The sequence below is a fragment of the Podarcis vaucheri genome (assembly GCF_965113315.1).
Source record: "Podarcis vaucheri genome assembly, chromosome: 2".
NCBI classification, from domain to species: Eukaryota; Metazoa; Chordata; class Lepidosauria; order Squamata; family Lacertidae; genus Podarcis; species Podarcis vaucheri.
The window spans coordinates 40,327,356-40,342,723 of record NC_138760.1 but is presented as its reverse complement, the minus strand read 5'-3'; the positions used below and the strand labels follow the sequence as shown (position 1 = coordinate 40,342,723).

At 41.9% G+C, this 15,368-nt stretch overlaps 1 protein-coding gene across 2 annotated transcripts in view; it reads left to right on the top strand.

Annotated features, from left to right (window-relative positions):
- UBE2O (ubiquitin conjugating enzyme E2 O) overlaps positions 1-15,368 on the top strand; it is a 66,531-nt gene that overhangs the window by 21,043 nt on the left and 30,120 nt on the right. For both annotated transcript variants that reach the window (XM_082203408.1, XM_082203409.1), the window contains exons 2-5: positions 8,744-8,803; positions 11,493-11,603; positions 12,931-13,028; positions 14,767-14,830. In XM_082203408.1, the coding sequence (XP_082059534.1) occupies positions 8,744-8,803; positions 11,493-11,603; positions 12,931-13,028; positions 14,767-14,830 (333 nt within the window). The remainder of the gene's footprint in view (positions 1-8,743; positions 8,804-11,492; positions 11,604-12,930; positions 13,029-14,766; positions 14,831-15,368) is intronic.

Sequence of the window (15,368 nt, the reverse complement as noted above, 5' to 3'; positions counted from 1 at the left end):
GGATACCACGAACGACCAGGGACACCCTGCAATCGACCAGTATATCACGATCGACCGGTTGGACAGGTCAGGAGTAGACTGATTCAGGTGTCATGCAGAAACCATGGTTTAACTATATGGTCAAAGCTTTCTGCCTGTTCACGTTCCCCCTTCCCCCTCTTATACCAAGTTCCTTCAGTTTGGGCAAACAGACCATAATTTGCCATAGCTGAAATGAAGTTAGCAAGCTCATTGTTTGGCTACCAAATCTGTAATGCAGTGAACATAAATTCGCTCCACTTTGAAACATAAATTCGCTCCACTTTGTAATGCAGTGAACAAAATTCGCTCCACTTTGAAAAAGGAAACATCTCATAAGATTCCTCTTAAGTTTTCCACCCTTTTTTTCTATACTGGGCTTTGGCAACAAAGGGTAGCATACAGAAAGGAGAAAGTATGCAATGCTGCTGAAGTGTCTGCTGTACTTTCCGATTGACTTTCTCACGGTCCTGTTGTTTAAGTATGTGAAGCTTTGCACAGTGTATTGCACCCCACTAGGAACCTGATACTTAGAGTCCGTTGGGTAGATGCACTGCCTGCAGAGTAAGGAAAGCACTGTTACAATTGCTCACAGTAGGCTACATGCTGCACTTTAAAACAGGAGGCAGTTCTTTCCTAATAGTCATGCTGACTATGAAAATTCACCACCTCAGTGATCCAGTCTACTAAATTAGATTTACATTAAGACATTGTTTCAACGGCTTTAAAAAAGTACACTTGGATAGTCTCACCTTCAATAGAAAACAGAAATTTTGTGTGTGTGTCAATATTCAATATTTCTTAACCTCGATTTTCGAGTGTCTCGGAAGTTGAATGTTTTGGCTTTCGAACACTGAAAACCCAGAAGTAACTGTTTCGGTTTTCGAACAATTTTCAGAAGCCAAACATGCCATGCGGCTTCCGTTTTGAGTTTCCCTATTGTATTGAGGCTTCCGCTTTCAGTTTTTGGTTTTCGAATGTTTTGGAAGTCGAACAGTTTTCCAGAATGGATTACATTTGAAAACCAAGGTTCCACTGTACAAGGAAATATTTTGGGTTTTCCATTTTTTTTATCTCCACAATTTATGCCATACCTATGATGACGGACAGTTGAGAACAGTATACTTTCATATTATTTTTTACATAATATATTTAAAAGCAATGGTAGATATGCAATTGGTGTTCCTAGTGGCACTGAACCAGTGGAAGCATCTTCTGTGAGCATCCCCACTGGCTGGAGAGAATGGGGGTTGTAGTCCAAAACATATGGGGGAGCACCAGGTTGGGGAAGGGTGCCTTATTCCACTTTTCACCACTTGATGCAAAGATACCTCAGGTGCCTGCATTAGTTCTTCAAAGCCAGGATTGGTAGCCAGAGTAGTATCATTTGTGGTTTCTTCCAGCCTTTAAGAGCATGCAATAGCAACCAGAAGAGGCAGCCATAATTCTTTTGAAACAAATTGGGGGGGGGACACAAAAATGAGGGGACTTCCCCATTTTTCTGGTTTATTCCCAGGCTATAAATGATGTTTAGGAGCTTAGCACTGTAAGCATTCTCAGTTCTGTGTTTCTGCCTCTTTTCTCTTGTGCATTTCCACCCTTCAAGAGTAACTGGAAGTGGGGGGGAAAGTCAGTGAAGTGTGACACCATTAAGTACCTAACAGGATAAACCTGACATAGCATATATGTCTGTCTGCAACTCAAACGTGCATAGCTCTTGGGTAATGAGAAATGAATATGCATTGGCAAATGACAAGGGAGAAGGGGGTGGCATTGCTTCGAAGAGGGCATGTGCTTTGCTTTGAATGAATCTGAAGAATTCATTAACATAAATGCAGTAGTCAAATAATACTTCCTGGCAGATGCTTTAGGAGAATATTTAAATTATTGGACTAGTGGAGGTGGTTGTATATGAGCATGTATGCTTAGGAATTTTAGTTAAAATACGTGGCTATTCTCTGATCCTATTCTCTGCTGTAGAAAGAGGTATTGTGGTGATGTGAGAGTGGTAAAGACATTTTTCTCAAGATAGAAAAGGAAATCTGGTGCTGCTATCCAGTACAATACAACGCTGGGGAAATTTACTAAAAAAGCAAAATAATAGTGTATGAAGCTCAAAGAGACTTTTGGGTCCCAATCATTCTGTGCTCTGAGAGAGATTGTTTTCTTGAACTTCTCAGCAGATGATGGCCAATTATCTATGAGCCCCATTCCAGACAATATAGAGGTACTGCTTAGTTGAGTGGTGGTCATCCTGTTCTGGAGGTGGTGGCACTCCTCTTAAAATGATAAGGTGCACTGTTGAGGGGTGTTCATTGATCCAGCTTGGATAAGCAGGGAATCAAGAGGCCTCTGTGGCTTGGAACGCATTTTAGTAGCTTAGGCTGATAAGCGAATTGCAGCCCTGCCAGCCTTCCATTACCTGCCTGTTTGGATCACCGCAGTGTGTTACATGGAACCAGTAAGTGTGTTACGTGGAACCAGTAAGCCTGGGAAGAAGCAGCTTGATGGTTAACATGCACTGGACTACTGAACATATTATGTCAGTGCTTCATCATTTGTGCTGGCTTCGAGACCATTTCTATGGCCAATTCAAAGTTTTGGTTTTGACTTTGAAAGCCCACAACAGCTTGAGACTAGGGTACTTGAAAAGTCCTCTCCTCCCAATTTCCCTTATCCAGTCTTAGAGAACAGTGTCAGATGATGATCTCAAAGTGCCACTGCAAAGTGAAGCATGATAGGTGCTCACTATGTGGAATGCTATTTCAGTGATGGTGCTATGGCTATGGAATAGTCTTCCCAGGGAGGCTCACCTAGTTCCTCCTAATTTCAGCACCAGATAAAGGTCTCCACCCACTTCTAGGCATCTTAAGGTTTTTAAAGATCTCTTCTAACTTACTAATCTTTTTAGAATTGAGTTAACCTTGTTGTGTTAATGTTTCGTTGTTGGTTCCCCCCCCCTCCTTTTTTTAAAAAAAAGATTGATAACTGTAAGTTATCCAGAGAGCACTTTTTTTGGGCAGCATGTAATTGTTGTAAATAAACAAGTAAAACTTCAATCGTAACCATTTCTCACACACTCTTTTTAGGCCATATGGTGTTGTAGAGTGTCTAACGCTCATAAATTAGCTTTCTGTTTATTCCAGGACCTAATAGGAGAGTTCAAATATAATATCAAAGAAAATTGCATGGATATGGCTCAGATTGCCAGGACTGCTTTTTGGCTTGCCTTTATATGAGTAATCTTTACTGTTTTGGTACAGAATCGTGTAACATTTGTAGTTGACAGATGCTTCATAAATCAAATTTCTCTACTATTAAGTACTATGTCATTCAAAAGGGAAACTGACTGTCTTAATACTACTTCTGTCATCAGCATTAGAGGTAGAGATGCTGGTGAATTGTATTTGGAACCCAAAGACTTTTACAGGATGTTAGGTCCGACAGATTCCAGAATAACCTTTTGTGTTAATTACACAGTCTATGGCTCATCAATGACCTAATGGTAAAGAATAGCCAATCTGAAATGTGGTGGATTTTGGATCTTCCAGTCACAGAAATCTGGATTGCAGAGTGAAACCACATAGCTCCACCTTGTTTCCTAATTGAGGAGAAATTTCCCAGCACATTACTGATTTGTAAGAAGCAAAGGGCTTTCCCCTCAGTGGTAACTGGCCCATCATCTAGATCAAAATGCATTTTATAGAGTGGCTATTGATTAGTTTCTCAGACTGCATCCATGGACAGGCGGGAGCAATATAATTCAGATGTGCAAGGCAAGGATGGGTTTGGTACCTTGGTAAATAAAATTTGCAACATCATTTTGACTTCAAACTATTACTTATTATTTCTTAAAATAAAATTTAATTATAACTTGCTTCAAAAATATTTTTTAAATGTCTGAGTGGTATACATAAAATAGTTACGTTAAAATCAACAAACATATAACTCAAGTTTTTGGCAGGCATCTGGACAAGTGCAATGAAGGAGTCTCCCTAATGTCTATAGGCAGGAGCAAGAGATGTGCAGTTCTGTGCATCAGCAGTGGTGGATACCTTCGTCTTGATGTTAAAAGGCGTGGGGCACTTGCTAGGACTCCAAGTTACCCCTGTAATCCCACTTGCATGCAAGCAAAACATATATTCTCATAGTACAGTGGTACCCCGCAAGACGAATGCCTCACAAGACGGAAAACCCGCTAGACGAAAGGGTTTTCCATTTTGGAGGCGCTTCACAAAACGAATTTCCCTATGGGCTTGCTTCGCAAGACGAAAGCCCATAGGGAAATCTCCAGGACAGCGGGGAAGCGCAGCGCGTCTTCCCCACTGTCCTTGGACCTCCTCCGAAGGCTGGTGGTGGGGAGAAAAGCCCATCTCCCCACGCCAGCCTTCGGAAGGCTCCTTTTCTCCCCACCGCCAGCCTTCGGAGGAGCCTTCCAAAGGCTGGCACGGGGAGATGGGCTTTTCTCCCCACCGCCAGCCTTCGGAGGAGCCTTCCGAAGGCTGGCGCGGGGAGATGGGCTTTTCTCCCCACCGCCAGCCTTCGGAGGAGCCTTCCGAAGGCTGGCGCGGGGAGATGGGCTTTTCTCCCCACCGCCAGCCTTCGGAGGAGCCTTCCGAAGGCTGGCGCGGGGAAATGGGCTTTTCTCCCCACCGCCAGCCTTCGGAGGAGCCTTCCGAAGGCTGGCGGTGGGGCGGAGAGCTCTCTGCCCCACCGCCAGCCTTCGGAAGGCTGCTCCGAAGGCTGGCGGTGGGGCGGAGAGAGCTTCTCCCCGCGCCAGCCTTCGGATGGCTGTCCTGAAGACTTGCGGTGGGAGGAGGGTTTTCCTTCCCACCGCCAACATTCAGAATGCTGTTCTGAATGTTGGCGGTGGGGAGGAAGAACCCTCCTCCCACCGCAAGCCCCGGGAACAGAGGAGAAGCGCTGCGCCCCTTCCCCTCCATTCCCGTACCTGTCCTGAAGGCTTGCGGTGGGGAGAAAAGCCCTTCTCCGCACCACCAGCCTGGCAAGCGGTTTCCATAGGAACGCATTAATTGATTTTCAATGCATTCCTATGGAAAACCGTGCTTCGCAAGACGAAAAACTCGCAAGAAGAAAAAACTTGCGGAACGAATTAATTTCGTCTTGCGAGGCACCACTGTATAAACAAGCAAAAATATGCATTCTATATAAGACACAGGCAGTTCAGGGCAATAAAGCCCCATTCCTTTACACATACATATAGATTTAAGTGTTTTTAAAATGTTTGCAAAATATTTTAAAATAGTTTTGCTATCCAGGAAAGAGGGAAAAGAAGTGTGGAGCTGATAATCTTGCCCTGTGACCTCACCTGCTGTGTTACCAATGAACTTTTAAGCTAGGCTAGATAACCATAAGGACTAGAAACTTGATTTAAAGAAAAATGCTGAGATGATGCTGAATTCTGGCCCATATCATATTTCTACAGACACTTTTGACTGTAGTAGGAAAGCAAGGCTAGAGGTTGCCTTATAGTTCTGTAAATATGAAGAAAAACCTATTTCCTATATGAATTTCCATCTGTTTACTTTTCCAAGAGTTTTTACTTCTCTTATTTCCACTAGAACATCATCTACAGAACAACATACAGTATTTGTAGCCCTTCCAGGAATTAAAAATAATCTCCCAGCACAGAGGCCTCTTGGACCAGTTTTGTTGTGTGTGTAATCTTTAAACATAGAACAAAATGCCTTGACTGCTTTAAGTGGAGTAGAAAGGGGTGTGTGTGCGAGAGAGAGAGAATGATGGTGATTTTAAAGGAAGATATTGGTATATGGATATAGAGCTGGCATCTTGATCTGAAGCTATTGCAGATAGCTTCTCCTGTGGTCTCGCTAAAAAAGTACTAAAAATGGAAAAAGCACTAGAAACATGAAGTTTCAGCTATATCTCACCTCAGGCAATTCAGTTTTGTTTGGGAGTCCTGGGAATTTTGCCTGGAATCAGAATTGTACAATAAGCAGTTTTTACAGCTTTCAGTCCCTTTATTGTTCCATTCTCTGATATTTCATTATTTATATTGTACTTGACTCTTGTCTTGACACTGAAAGTAAATGCAGCTTTCCTGCACAAAGGCGTGCGAGCCATTTTGATTGCAAAACGTTCTCATCTATCCTCAGCCAGTTTCCTTGTGGAGAATTGCATCTCTAGAATGCAGAGCAATGTGGCTGCTGAGGTATTCAGTGCGGCAGGTGTGCTGTGTACAGCTCAGCTTGGCTTGGCTTATGCATATCTTCGAAAATGTCTCTTCCCAACCCCATCCCTCCACCACAGCTCATGCATCGCTGTAAGGGAGAGGGAGTTAAAACTGTTTCAGTGAATAGAAATTGCAGCCGAGTTTTCTGGCAGTGATGCAATTGTGCTGCATTGTGCTTTCACACACTCCTTCTGCAATGTGGCTCTCCTGTTTATCAGGGAAATTAAATGCATGTCTTGGGTGCACACAATGCAACTGGATTTCTGGGAAGTGTCATCTTCAATGCTTGATATGAAGACTTAGTGAAACTTAGATTATTTCTTGCATGCCTAAGAGTCAAGTGTGATTTTGAATTCAGCATCTAACCAAATAACTATTGCTGCCTTGAAATATTTAGCAGACCAGCACAACCTCAGTGTGCAATGCTGTGCACGTTGAACTGAGCCCAATCTTGTGGATATCTTTGCTTGGTATGTTGTGCAAGTGCACATGATGGTACATTAAGGAAACCTCACAAAAAGATCTATCCCACGAGACAGTGTTTTGTAGTTATAGGAGCATTGGACGTGGAGACACAGGTTCAGGTCCTTGGCTAACTGAAACATATTACTCTGCTTCTTTGCGATCTTCATCTACAAACTATATGTGGGCACAATTCAAGGTTATGGTTATTGCTTTTAAAGTTATAAATAGATTGTAACGTGGACAGTTCTATCCCATACTCTCCAATCTGTATTGGAGATCCTGCTCCAGATTTTCCCTGCTGGCTGAAATGGAGTGGATAAGCTTAATGGGGCAAGGTCTCTTCAATATCTCAAGGAGGCCTAAATGACCCCTTTATTTTCACCCCACCATTTCATTAAAGACATAGGTTTTTAGGGAGACTTGGGTAGCGGCTGAGAGGACCCAATCCAATTATCTGCTGTGCTGCGAGTGAACATCATTATTCTGCTGACTGCACAGCTAGAAATTCACTATCAGCATAGCTTTGCAGTATACAGTTAATCCTGGTGCTTTCCGAGATGCATAAAGCTTGCAGTGACACCTATGTATTTCTCAAAACCAGGCAGCTGATTATCTCTAAACTGCCAAGAAGACTTGAGAATGCTGTTGAATGCAATGAGAGCTTGTGTTTCCCTCATGCTAAATAATACCCTGCTGTTGTTGTTGTTATGGTTGTTAGACAAACTAAGAAAATATTGCAGACAAGCATTGCGCTGCCAAGGTGAGAATGGAGCCCTTCTAGCTATAGATTTTTAGTGAGCTGAAAAGGAGGATACATAAGACGGTGTTGGAAGGGAGGCAACCGAATGTGCTGACTAGGGCAGAAGCATGAGTCTGTTGTAAAGAAAGGGTTGTGTGGCGGGCATGATCAAGTTTAGTGAGGTGAGCATTTATCTGTAGAGCTGCTATTTCACATTTCCGCAGGTGTTCATAATGCAGATGCTGTATCGTAGTGTTGATTGTCATTGAGTTCCAGCTCAGTGGGAGGACAAGTGGTTTGAAAATGCTCTTTATTGCCATCACAACTGATAGCCTTTTCTTAGACAGAATGACTTGGCCATCAAGTACCCTTTGCTTTGATCTGCTTGTTCATTTGACTGATCAATAATATTTGAATTGCACAGCATATTTTGAATAAAACACCTATCTCTTACTTTTTGTGCATGCATGTCTGTAGTGCCTTGGCGGCGCATTATTATTATTATTATTATTATTATTATTATTATTATTATTATTACTTATTACTTTAGATTTGGCACAATATGTTGTGGAAATGGCTTTGCTCCAAAAACAATCTGGAGATAGAGGCACATCTGATCAAGCAAGCATGCATACCATTTTATATGCAGGAGTCCTAGAATCTTCCTCTTAACCCGCACGCTCCAAACTAGCACTGTCAATTACCACTTGTTGTGTGAGCCACATTCCTCTGTGCTTTGAAATGTCTCTGCTCTGGGCAGAGGTAAAACATATTTCTCTCTGCTAATCAGAATGGCCGGTGTAGTTTCTTTCTAAGGAATCTGATAGAGAGCAAGATTTCTACTACATTTCTAGTAGTAAATGCTATGTAGTGATACTCATCCCAGATACAAAGTTCCATTTTTGATGCTAACAATACTAATACCTGGATGGGAGAAGTTCAGAGAACCTATTTATGCAAGTCTGAGCTTCTTGGAAGAAAGGTGGGATACAAGTAAACAAAATTAAATGATGGAATAACAAAATAAAACCCCATATAGTCTTGTCTTGTTGCCATGTCCATCACTAAAGTGGAATTATGAACACCAGCAGCATTGTATGAATGTACAGATAATAACTTCTTTGTGCAACTACAGCTTATATTGGTACAAAATATGTGTGTACACACATATACGTGTAAAAAATTTAAAAATACCAGCCTGGTAGTCCACTTGATTCGAAATCGGGTTGTACATATGAAGGTATGGTGAGGATCCATCTTAATTATCTTCTCTCTCTTTTCTCTTTTCCCCACCACCTCCCTCTCAGCTGAAGCTTGAAGACCGGTCAGTGGTACCTCGGGATGTTGTCAGGCACATGGGCTCACGGGTAAGTGCTGCTGTTTTGTGTATAGACGCAAGAAACCAAAGCCTAGTGTTTCAGTAGTAAATTGCAGTAGTAAATTGCATAGTCTGAATCTGCAACATAGGAAATACTTGGCTTTGAATGTGATCGGACTGTATTGTAAAATTCATTTGCTGTGTTTCAGGCATGGCATTCTATAGAATCAAATGCAGTGTCTTAACACATTACAGCAAAAGCTGCAGCCAAAGCCATCCATATTAATATGCATCTTGTGTGTTGAACCTTTTGGCCAGAATAGCAGTGTCAGCATTGGAGGTGCATTGCTGTAAGCCTTTCCAAATGACGCTGTGGCTCAGATGTTGATTTCTGCAGAGAGCAGTTTGCACCATTACTCAGAGTCCTGGAACAAATGTAGCTATAAAATGAAAAGGTAGATTTAATGGTACTCTTTCAGTTTGTGTCTGATCAGTAGCCTTATTCAGGATTTAGTAAATGGCAAGATGTAAGCGTGAAATCCTGAATCAGGGGTTTGATGGATTCTTAACTCAATATCAAACTCAGTATTGAAAACATGTCTAGATTGGGAGAGGGCATTTAGGGGTGACACTGAGGGACACAATGCCCCTTGCAGCTAAGTTGCATAGTTCAGTTTCTCATTCTGCTGCCTTGCATGAACACTGAGGGTACCAAACACTAACCAGTGTTTGTTATTCTCATGGTGGAGATGCTTTGTGAACTGTTGAAGAGGGATTCAACACTCTCAGCCTTGTTTTGTCACCCCAGTTCAGACGTATGAAGTTAAATATTCTTGCCTTCCATCATAATTTTTTTAAAGACATGCAACACAGTGTTCAGATGAAGAAGAGAACAATACATGTGCTAGGATGCTTGGGTATGCCTGTACTTGCCAAAACAAGTGACGTGTAGTAGCTAACGTTGGAAACACTCTTCCTGGAACCCTTTTTGAGGTTTCTTTCAGCTGCTTTTGGTGATCATGAGAATTTCTGAACCCCAACTGATTTAAAGCCCCCCAATTCATGGTTATGTTGCAGTTAGCACCTTTGTGTGTATTGATTGTGTTCTCAGCTGCTGCAAGATATTCTATACAGGGAACGGCGAGTATATTACCTTTTTAAGAAACAAAATACAAAGCATTATGTTGGTAGCATTATCCAAATGTACCTTGCCACCTAAGACCATGAGCTGGCCTTGGTCATTTTTAAAGGGGGAGAGCAAGGCACTTGAAGAATGGGAGATGGAAAAGAGTGGCATACATAGAATAAAATAGCTTGTACTTCTCTGAATCACGGTCCTGACTTGTATTACAAGTTAATGCAGGTTAATATGCCAGTTGACCTGTATTACAGTCATACCTTGGGTTAAATGTGCTTCAGGTTGAACGTTTTCAGGTTACGCTCTGCGGCGACCCGGAAGTAACGGAGTGCGTACTTCCGGGTTTCGCTGCTCGCACATGCGCATACGCTCAAAATGACATCACGCGCATGCACGGAAGCAGCGAATTGCGACCCGGAGACGCAGGTTGCGTTCGCTTCAGGAGGCGAACAGGGCTGCGGAATGGATCCCGTTCGCATCCAGAGATATCACTGTACAAGTTAAAAGCCCAGCATTGGGAGTCTACCCCTTTCCCAGAAACTCAGAGCATTCCACACCCCACCCCACGTGCATGTAAGGTCCAAAGACTTTCTGGGCTACACTAATTCATAAAGGTTCTACTCTTCCCCTTTGGAGTCCTCCTTCTGGATGAACAAAGACACCTATTTAGCAATGAGAGCAATTTTTAAAATGTGTTTCAGCAGTAGGTGGAGAAAGGGAGAAAAGCATCATCATATGGTTAGTGAGCTAATTCATATATTATAAAGCACCAACCCTCTGAAGTGTGTGTGTGTCTATGTGTGTTTCCATTAATAGACCCTGATGTTTGGGAACAGCTACAGAACCCAGCCATCAGCTGCATTTTGTAATGGACTATGCTCATTAATAAATAAAAATAGGTTATTACAGCAGCTGCCAGTTGACTAAGAATTAGTTGAGTTATGAGTTAATGATGCATCTGGGTTCATATCCTCTTCCTCAGCAAGCCAAACAGTATGCAGGCACAATTGAGCTTTTCTTTACAGGCTCAAAGCAACACAATAAACAAGGCTTATTTATTAATTAATACTTTGCTCTGATACTTGTTCTGCAGATAGTGGGCAAAATATCTGACATTTCTACAGCATATTTCAAGTGTTTCAAAGAGCACGATACCTGAATATTGTTACATTAGTCTTATCCCCACATTGCAATATAATGAGGTTGAGAGAATGCCAACTTTCTACAGAAATTACCACATTACTTTCGTTCGGCTTATGGGTAAAATGAAGAGACCAGTCTTGGTCTGAGAGCTTACTTATTAGGCAGTTAACATCTTGTTTAGCAAGCAAACTATCTGATGATGTACAGGGGTCCCCAACTTGCAGGGAAAGGAACCTATATAATCTGGGTTCCAAAGAAGGTTGACAGGAGGCAAAGAATGCGGACTCAATAATTCTCTCAAGAAAGAAGGCATAAAAGGGACTCTGTTTTTTGCTTTTTTTCTTGGGTCTTGAATTTGTGTTCTACTGATAAATAGCAGGTGAAACTTTCAGGGCTGTCTTGTTTCTGCACAACCTGTGTGTCCTGCAGTTGAAAAACCTTTCATTCACCTTTCCAGGACAGCCAGTGTGGAACAGTAATTGATGTGAATATAGAGTGTGCCGTAAAACTGGTGGGGACCAACTGTATCCTTTATCCGGTCAACAGCAAAGATCTTCAGAATATCTGGGTGAGTGTGTTTAATACTACTTATCCTCACACAGCATGAAAGCTAACAACTTAACAGATTTAATCAGGAACAGGCAGGGATGATGTTACATCCCCTGATGTGAGTGGTTTCTTTTAACAAGACTAGAGTCTTTTCTGAAGAGAGTAATGCTTCTAAGCCCTACATGAGATGCAATTCAGAGACCTGAAAGACTGCTTACTACCACATAAACTTGTCTGCACATTAAGATGTTAGTTGTAAGGCACTTCCCTGGGTTCTCTTATATGGATTATGACCTTTTTGGTTGTAGTATCCTGACTCTGGCATGCCTTTCCTGGGGCCAAGCAAACCTAATTTGTCTGGTACTATAAAGACAAAGTAAAAGCCCTTAAAAAAACTAATCCCAGTTTGTAACTGGCTTAGTTCTCTACTCTGACTTAATCTTAAGGAGTTCCTTATCTGCTGTCATACTTTCTAATTGTTTTTAATTGTTAATCTCTGTAAACTGCTGTCCTGCAACTTTTAATATTGAAGGGTGGTATATAAATATTTGAAGTAAATGATGCAATACTTGCATTACTGCCACACTAGTTCTTTTCTGAATACGTTGCTAGCTTCTGTCAGACTGAGCAAAGGCTTAGTCTATAACAAATGGGGTGAGAAGCTTCTGCATAGTGATTAGCTAGGATGATCACTTGATCAATGCAGTCCCACAGCAACAGCGTGATCCTGAGCTGCAGTACAGTTAAAACATGGTGTTAGTAAAATCTTTAAAGAAACAAAGTATGTACATAAAAAAAGTACAGGAACTGGCTGCCTGTAACTTCTGAGTTCGTTTGTTCATTCTAGATATTTCCTACCTTTATTTCATTTTTTGCTGTTTTTGTCAAAGGGGGCAGGGAATGGGTCTACAAAATGGTTTTGGCTATAGTCCAGAACCTTCCAAAACGAAGATAAATATTTCTGCTGGTATTCTTAACAAGGCAGAGAGATGCAACTCCGAATTGATTGTAAGAAAGAAGGGCAGTTGCGCTTCCTCAATCACTTAACTGTGATTGTGAGATTACCCTTGAGTTTACCCAGTATACTTGATATGTTACTGTTCATCTTTCCCATGAAATTTGTCAGTAACACACTTTTCCATCTCCCCAATCTTGTAGTATGGTGGGGTGGCGGAAAAACCTATTTCAGTCATCTGGGAAATGTACAAGTGTTAAATTCTTTTATATGCCGGATGTACCCTAATCCTGAACTTCAGTTCATTTTATTCCATGAGCTGAACAACGTTCTTTAGTTGTGACTATATGAACCAAGGAAGCAGGCATCATAACTTTCTTCTACCCCTCAGCCTTTCATGTACGGTGACTGCATTGCCTATGATTGGTGGCTTGGAAAAGTGTATGATTTAAAGAACCAAATCATCCTGAAGCTCTCTAATGGTGCCAGGTATGTCTGTTGCTTCTGTTACAGAGCATGCCTTTAATTTCTTGGTTGAGTAAATGTAAGACAGCCTTCCCATATGTTTTTTTAATTATTATTTCAACTCTCTTCGGCTATACTGGCTTGAGGTGATGGGAGTTCTCATCCAAAACAACTGGAGGGGGCGCCGGGTTGGGGAAGGGTGGCAGATTTCAGCTATCCTGTGCACCTTGACTTCATGGGACAAGTCCCATTAAACTTGATAGAACGTCTGCATAAACACTCACAGGACCGGGCAGTTATATTGCTAAAGATCTTCCTATGCTTGTGCGCTCAGCTATGCAGGCAAGCATCTGAAGCCCCCCCCCCCCCAAAAAAAGAGACTGGTTCTCTGGACTCAGGTAGTTTGGTATGAGGAGAGATGCTGCAACAAATACCCAGGTCCCACATCTTTAACACATTAAGCCTTTAAAGTTAGCACCTTGAATTTGACCCAGTAAAATATAGGCCAGGTATGAATACCTTGATTTGGTCAGTGAACCTGATCAGTATCTCCCCCTTCTTCACATGTGTAGCCCAACTTCGACAGCTAGGCAGAACCACCCACCAGTGAATCATCTGATGTCACAATGGCAACAGGTGATTGACACCTGACAAAGCTCAAAGCAGGTTGCTGCGACTGTCCATCAGCTGATCGTTGGTGACAGGGAGCCCCTTTGGAGTCTCTGCAGGAGGGCAAAATGTTCCTAAAAACGGAGCATCTTGCCTTCTGTGGAGAAAGCAGTTCACCTTCAAAATGCTTCCTCCATTGGTTTGAAGACAAACTGCCTTCTCTGGAAAGAAAAAAAGCTCAGTTTTTAAACTGATTTTTTTCCCCCCAGAGAAAGCAGTTTGCATTCAAAGCATTGCAGGAATCACTTTGAATCTAAGCTGCTTCCTGCAGTCCCCTGGACAACACTAGGGAGATTCAAAAGGGGGGGGGACACCTCCCTTTCACAGCCAATTCCAGTTGATTGTTGAAGCTTTGGCCATGCAGGGCTTTCTTCAAGCACAGACAATCAGCTGATAATGGGGGGTGTCAAAGTACGTGACACAGGACTTTGCAGGTGCCGCCAATCAGCCAAGCCCCCTTTTGATCCAGCTACAGCTTTACTGGTCCTACACCTAATGTCATACATTACATCAGGCAAAGGGCAGATAAGTGAGGCTTGGGCAAAAGGGACTGGTGGGCCTAATTAGGCTTTGCAGACTGCAGCTTCTTCACCCCTAATATATAGGCTGCCTATGCAAATCCTACAAAATTGTCGTAGGTAAAATTATTGTTGTTGTTGTTGTTGTTGTTATTTATACCCCACCCTTCCCGGTTCAAAAGCCAGGCTCAGGGCGGCTAACAACAAATTTAAAACACTTTAAAACGCTTAATTATAAAAACAGCATAAAATACAGTATAAAAACATGAATGACAATAAAATTCAAAAATCAATTAGATAATCCCCATATGATAGTTTGATATGATATGATAGATAATATGATAGCTTGTCCCTGACCTGTAATACTTCTCAAAGCATCCCCATACCTATTCCAGATTAAACACATTGAATAGTACTTTTAAAATGAAATGATATCCAAATTCTTCCATCTGCAGGGCTTAGTGTTGTTAAATCTTGATATAAGAGTATGCTAACACATATTTGCCATTAAGAAAGTAGTGTTGACTCTTGCAAAATCTGTGTGTGTGTTTTTAACAATTACTGCTTTTCCTTAGGTGTTCTATGAGCACAGAGGATGCAGCAAAGCTCTATGATGTCTGTCCACATGTCAGCGACTCAGTAAGTTCCCCCTCTTTGTTAGAATAGTTCTCAGTTTGTAGAGATACCTTTTATCATATGGGCCCCACTTGTGGGGTTCACATCTATGTGATGTGTTGGAAATTTGGAGGTAAGGAGCAGGCTTTGTTGCTACCGCAACAATAGTAAAGTGCCTCTCCCCCCCCCACAGTGATTGACAGCCTTCCATTTATATGGGAGAAAGTACTTCTTTTCATATAAGAATATTTATTTATATTTATTTTACAAAAATTTCTGTACACCAGCATCATCATCATCATTATTATTATTACTACTTACTTACTTACTTACTTACTTATACCCTGCCCATCTGACTGGGTTGCCCCAGCCACTCTGGGTGGCTTCCAACAGAAAATATAAAAATACAATGAAACATTATTCATAAAAAACTTCCTGGTACAGAGCTTCCTTCAGATGTCTTCTAAAGGTTATATAGTTACCTATCTCTTTGACATCTGATGGGATGGCAGTGAGGTTACAGGGAGCCAAGCAGAGGGCCTTCTCAGTAGTGGCACCCCCC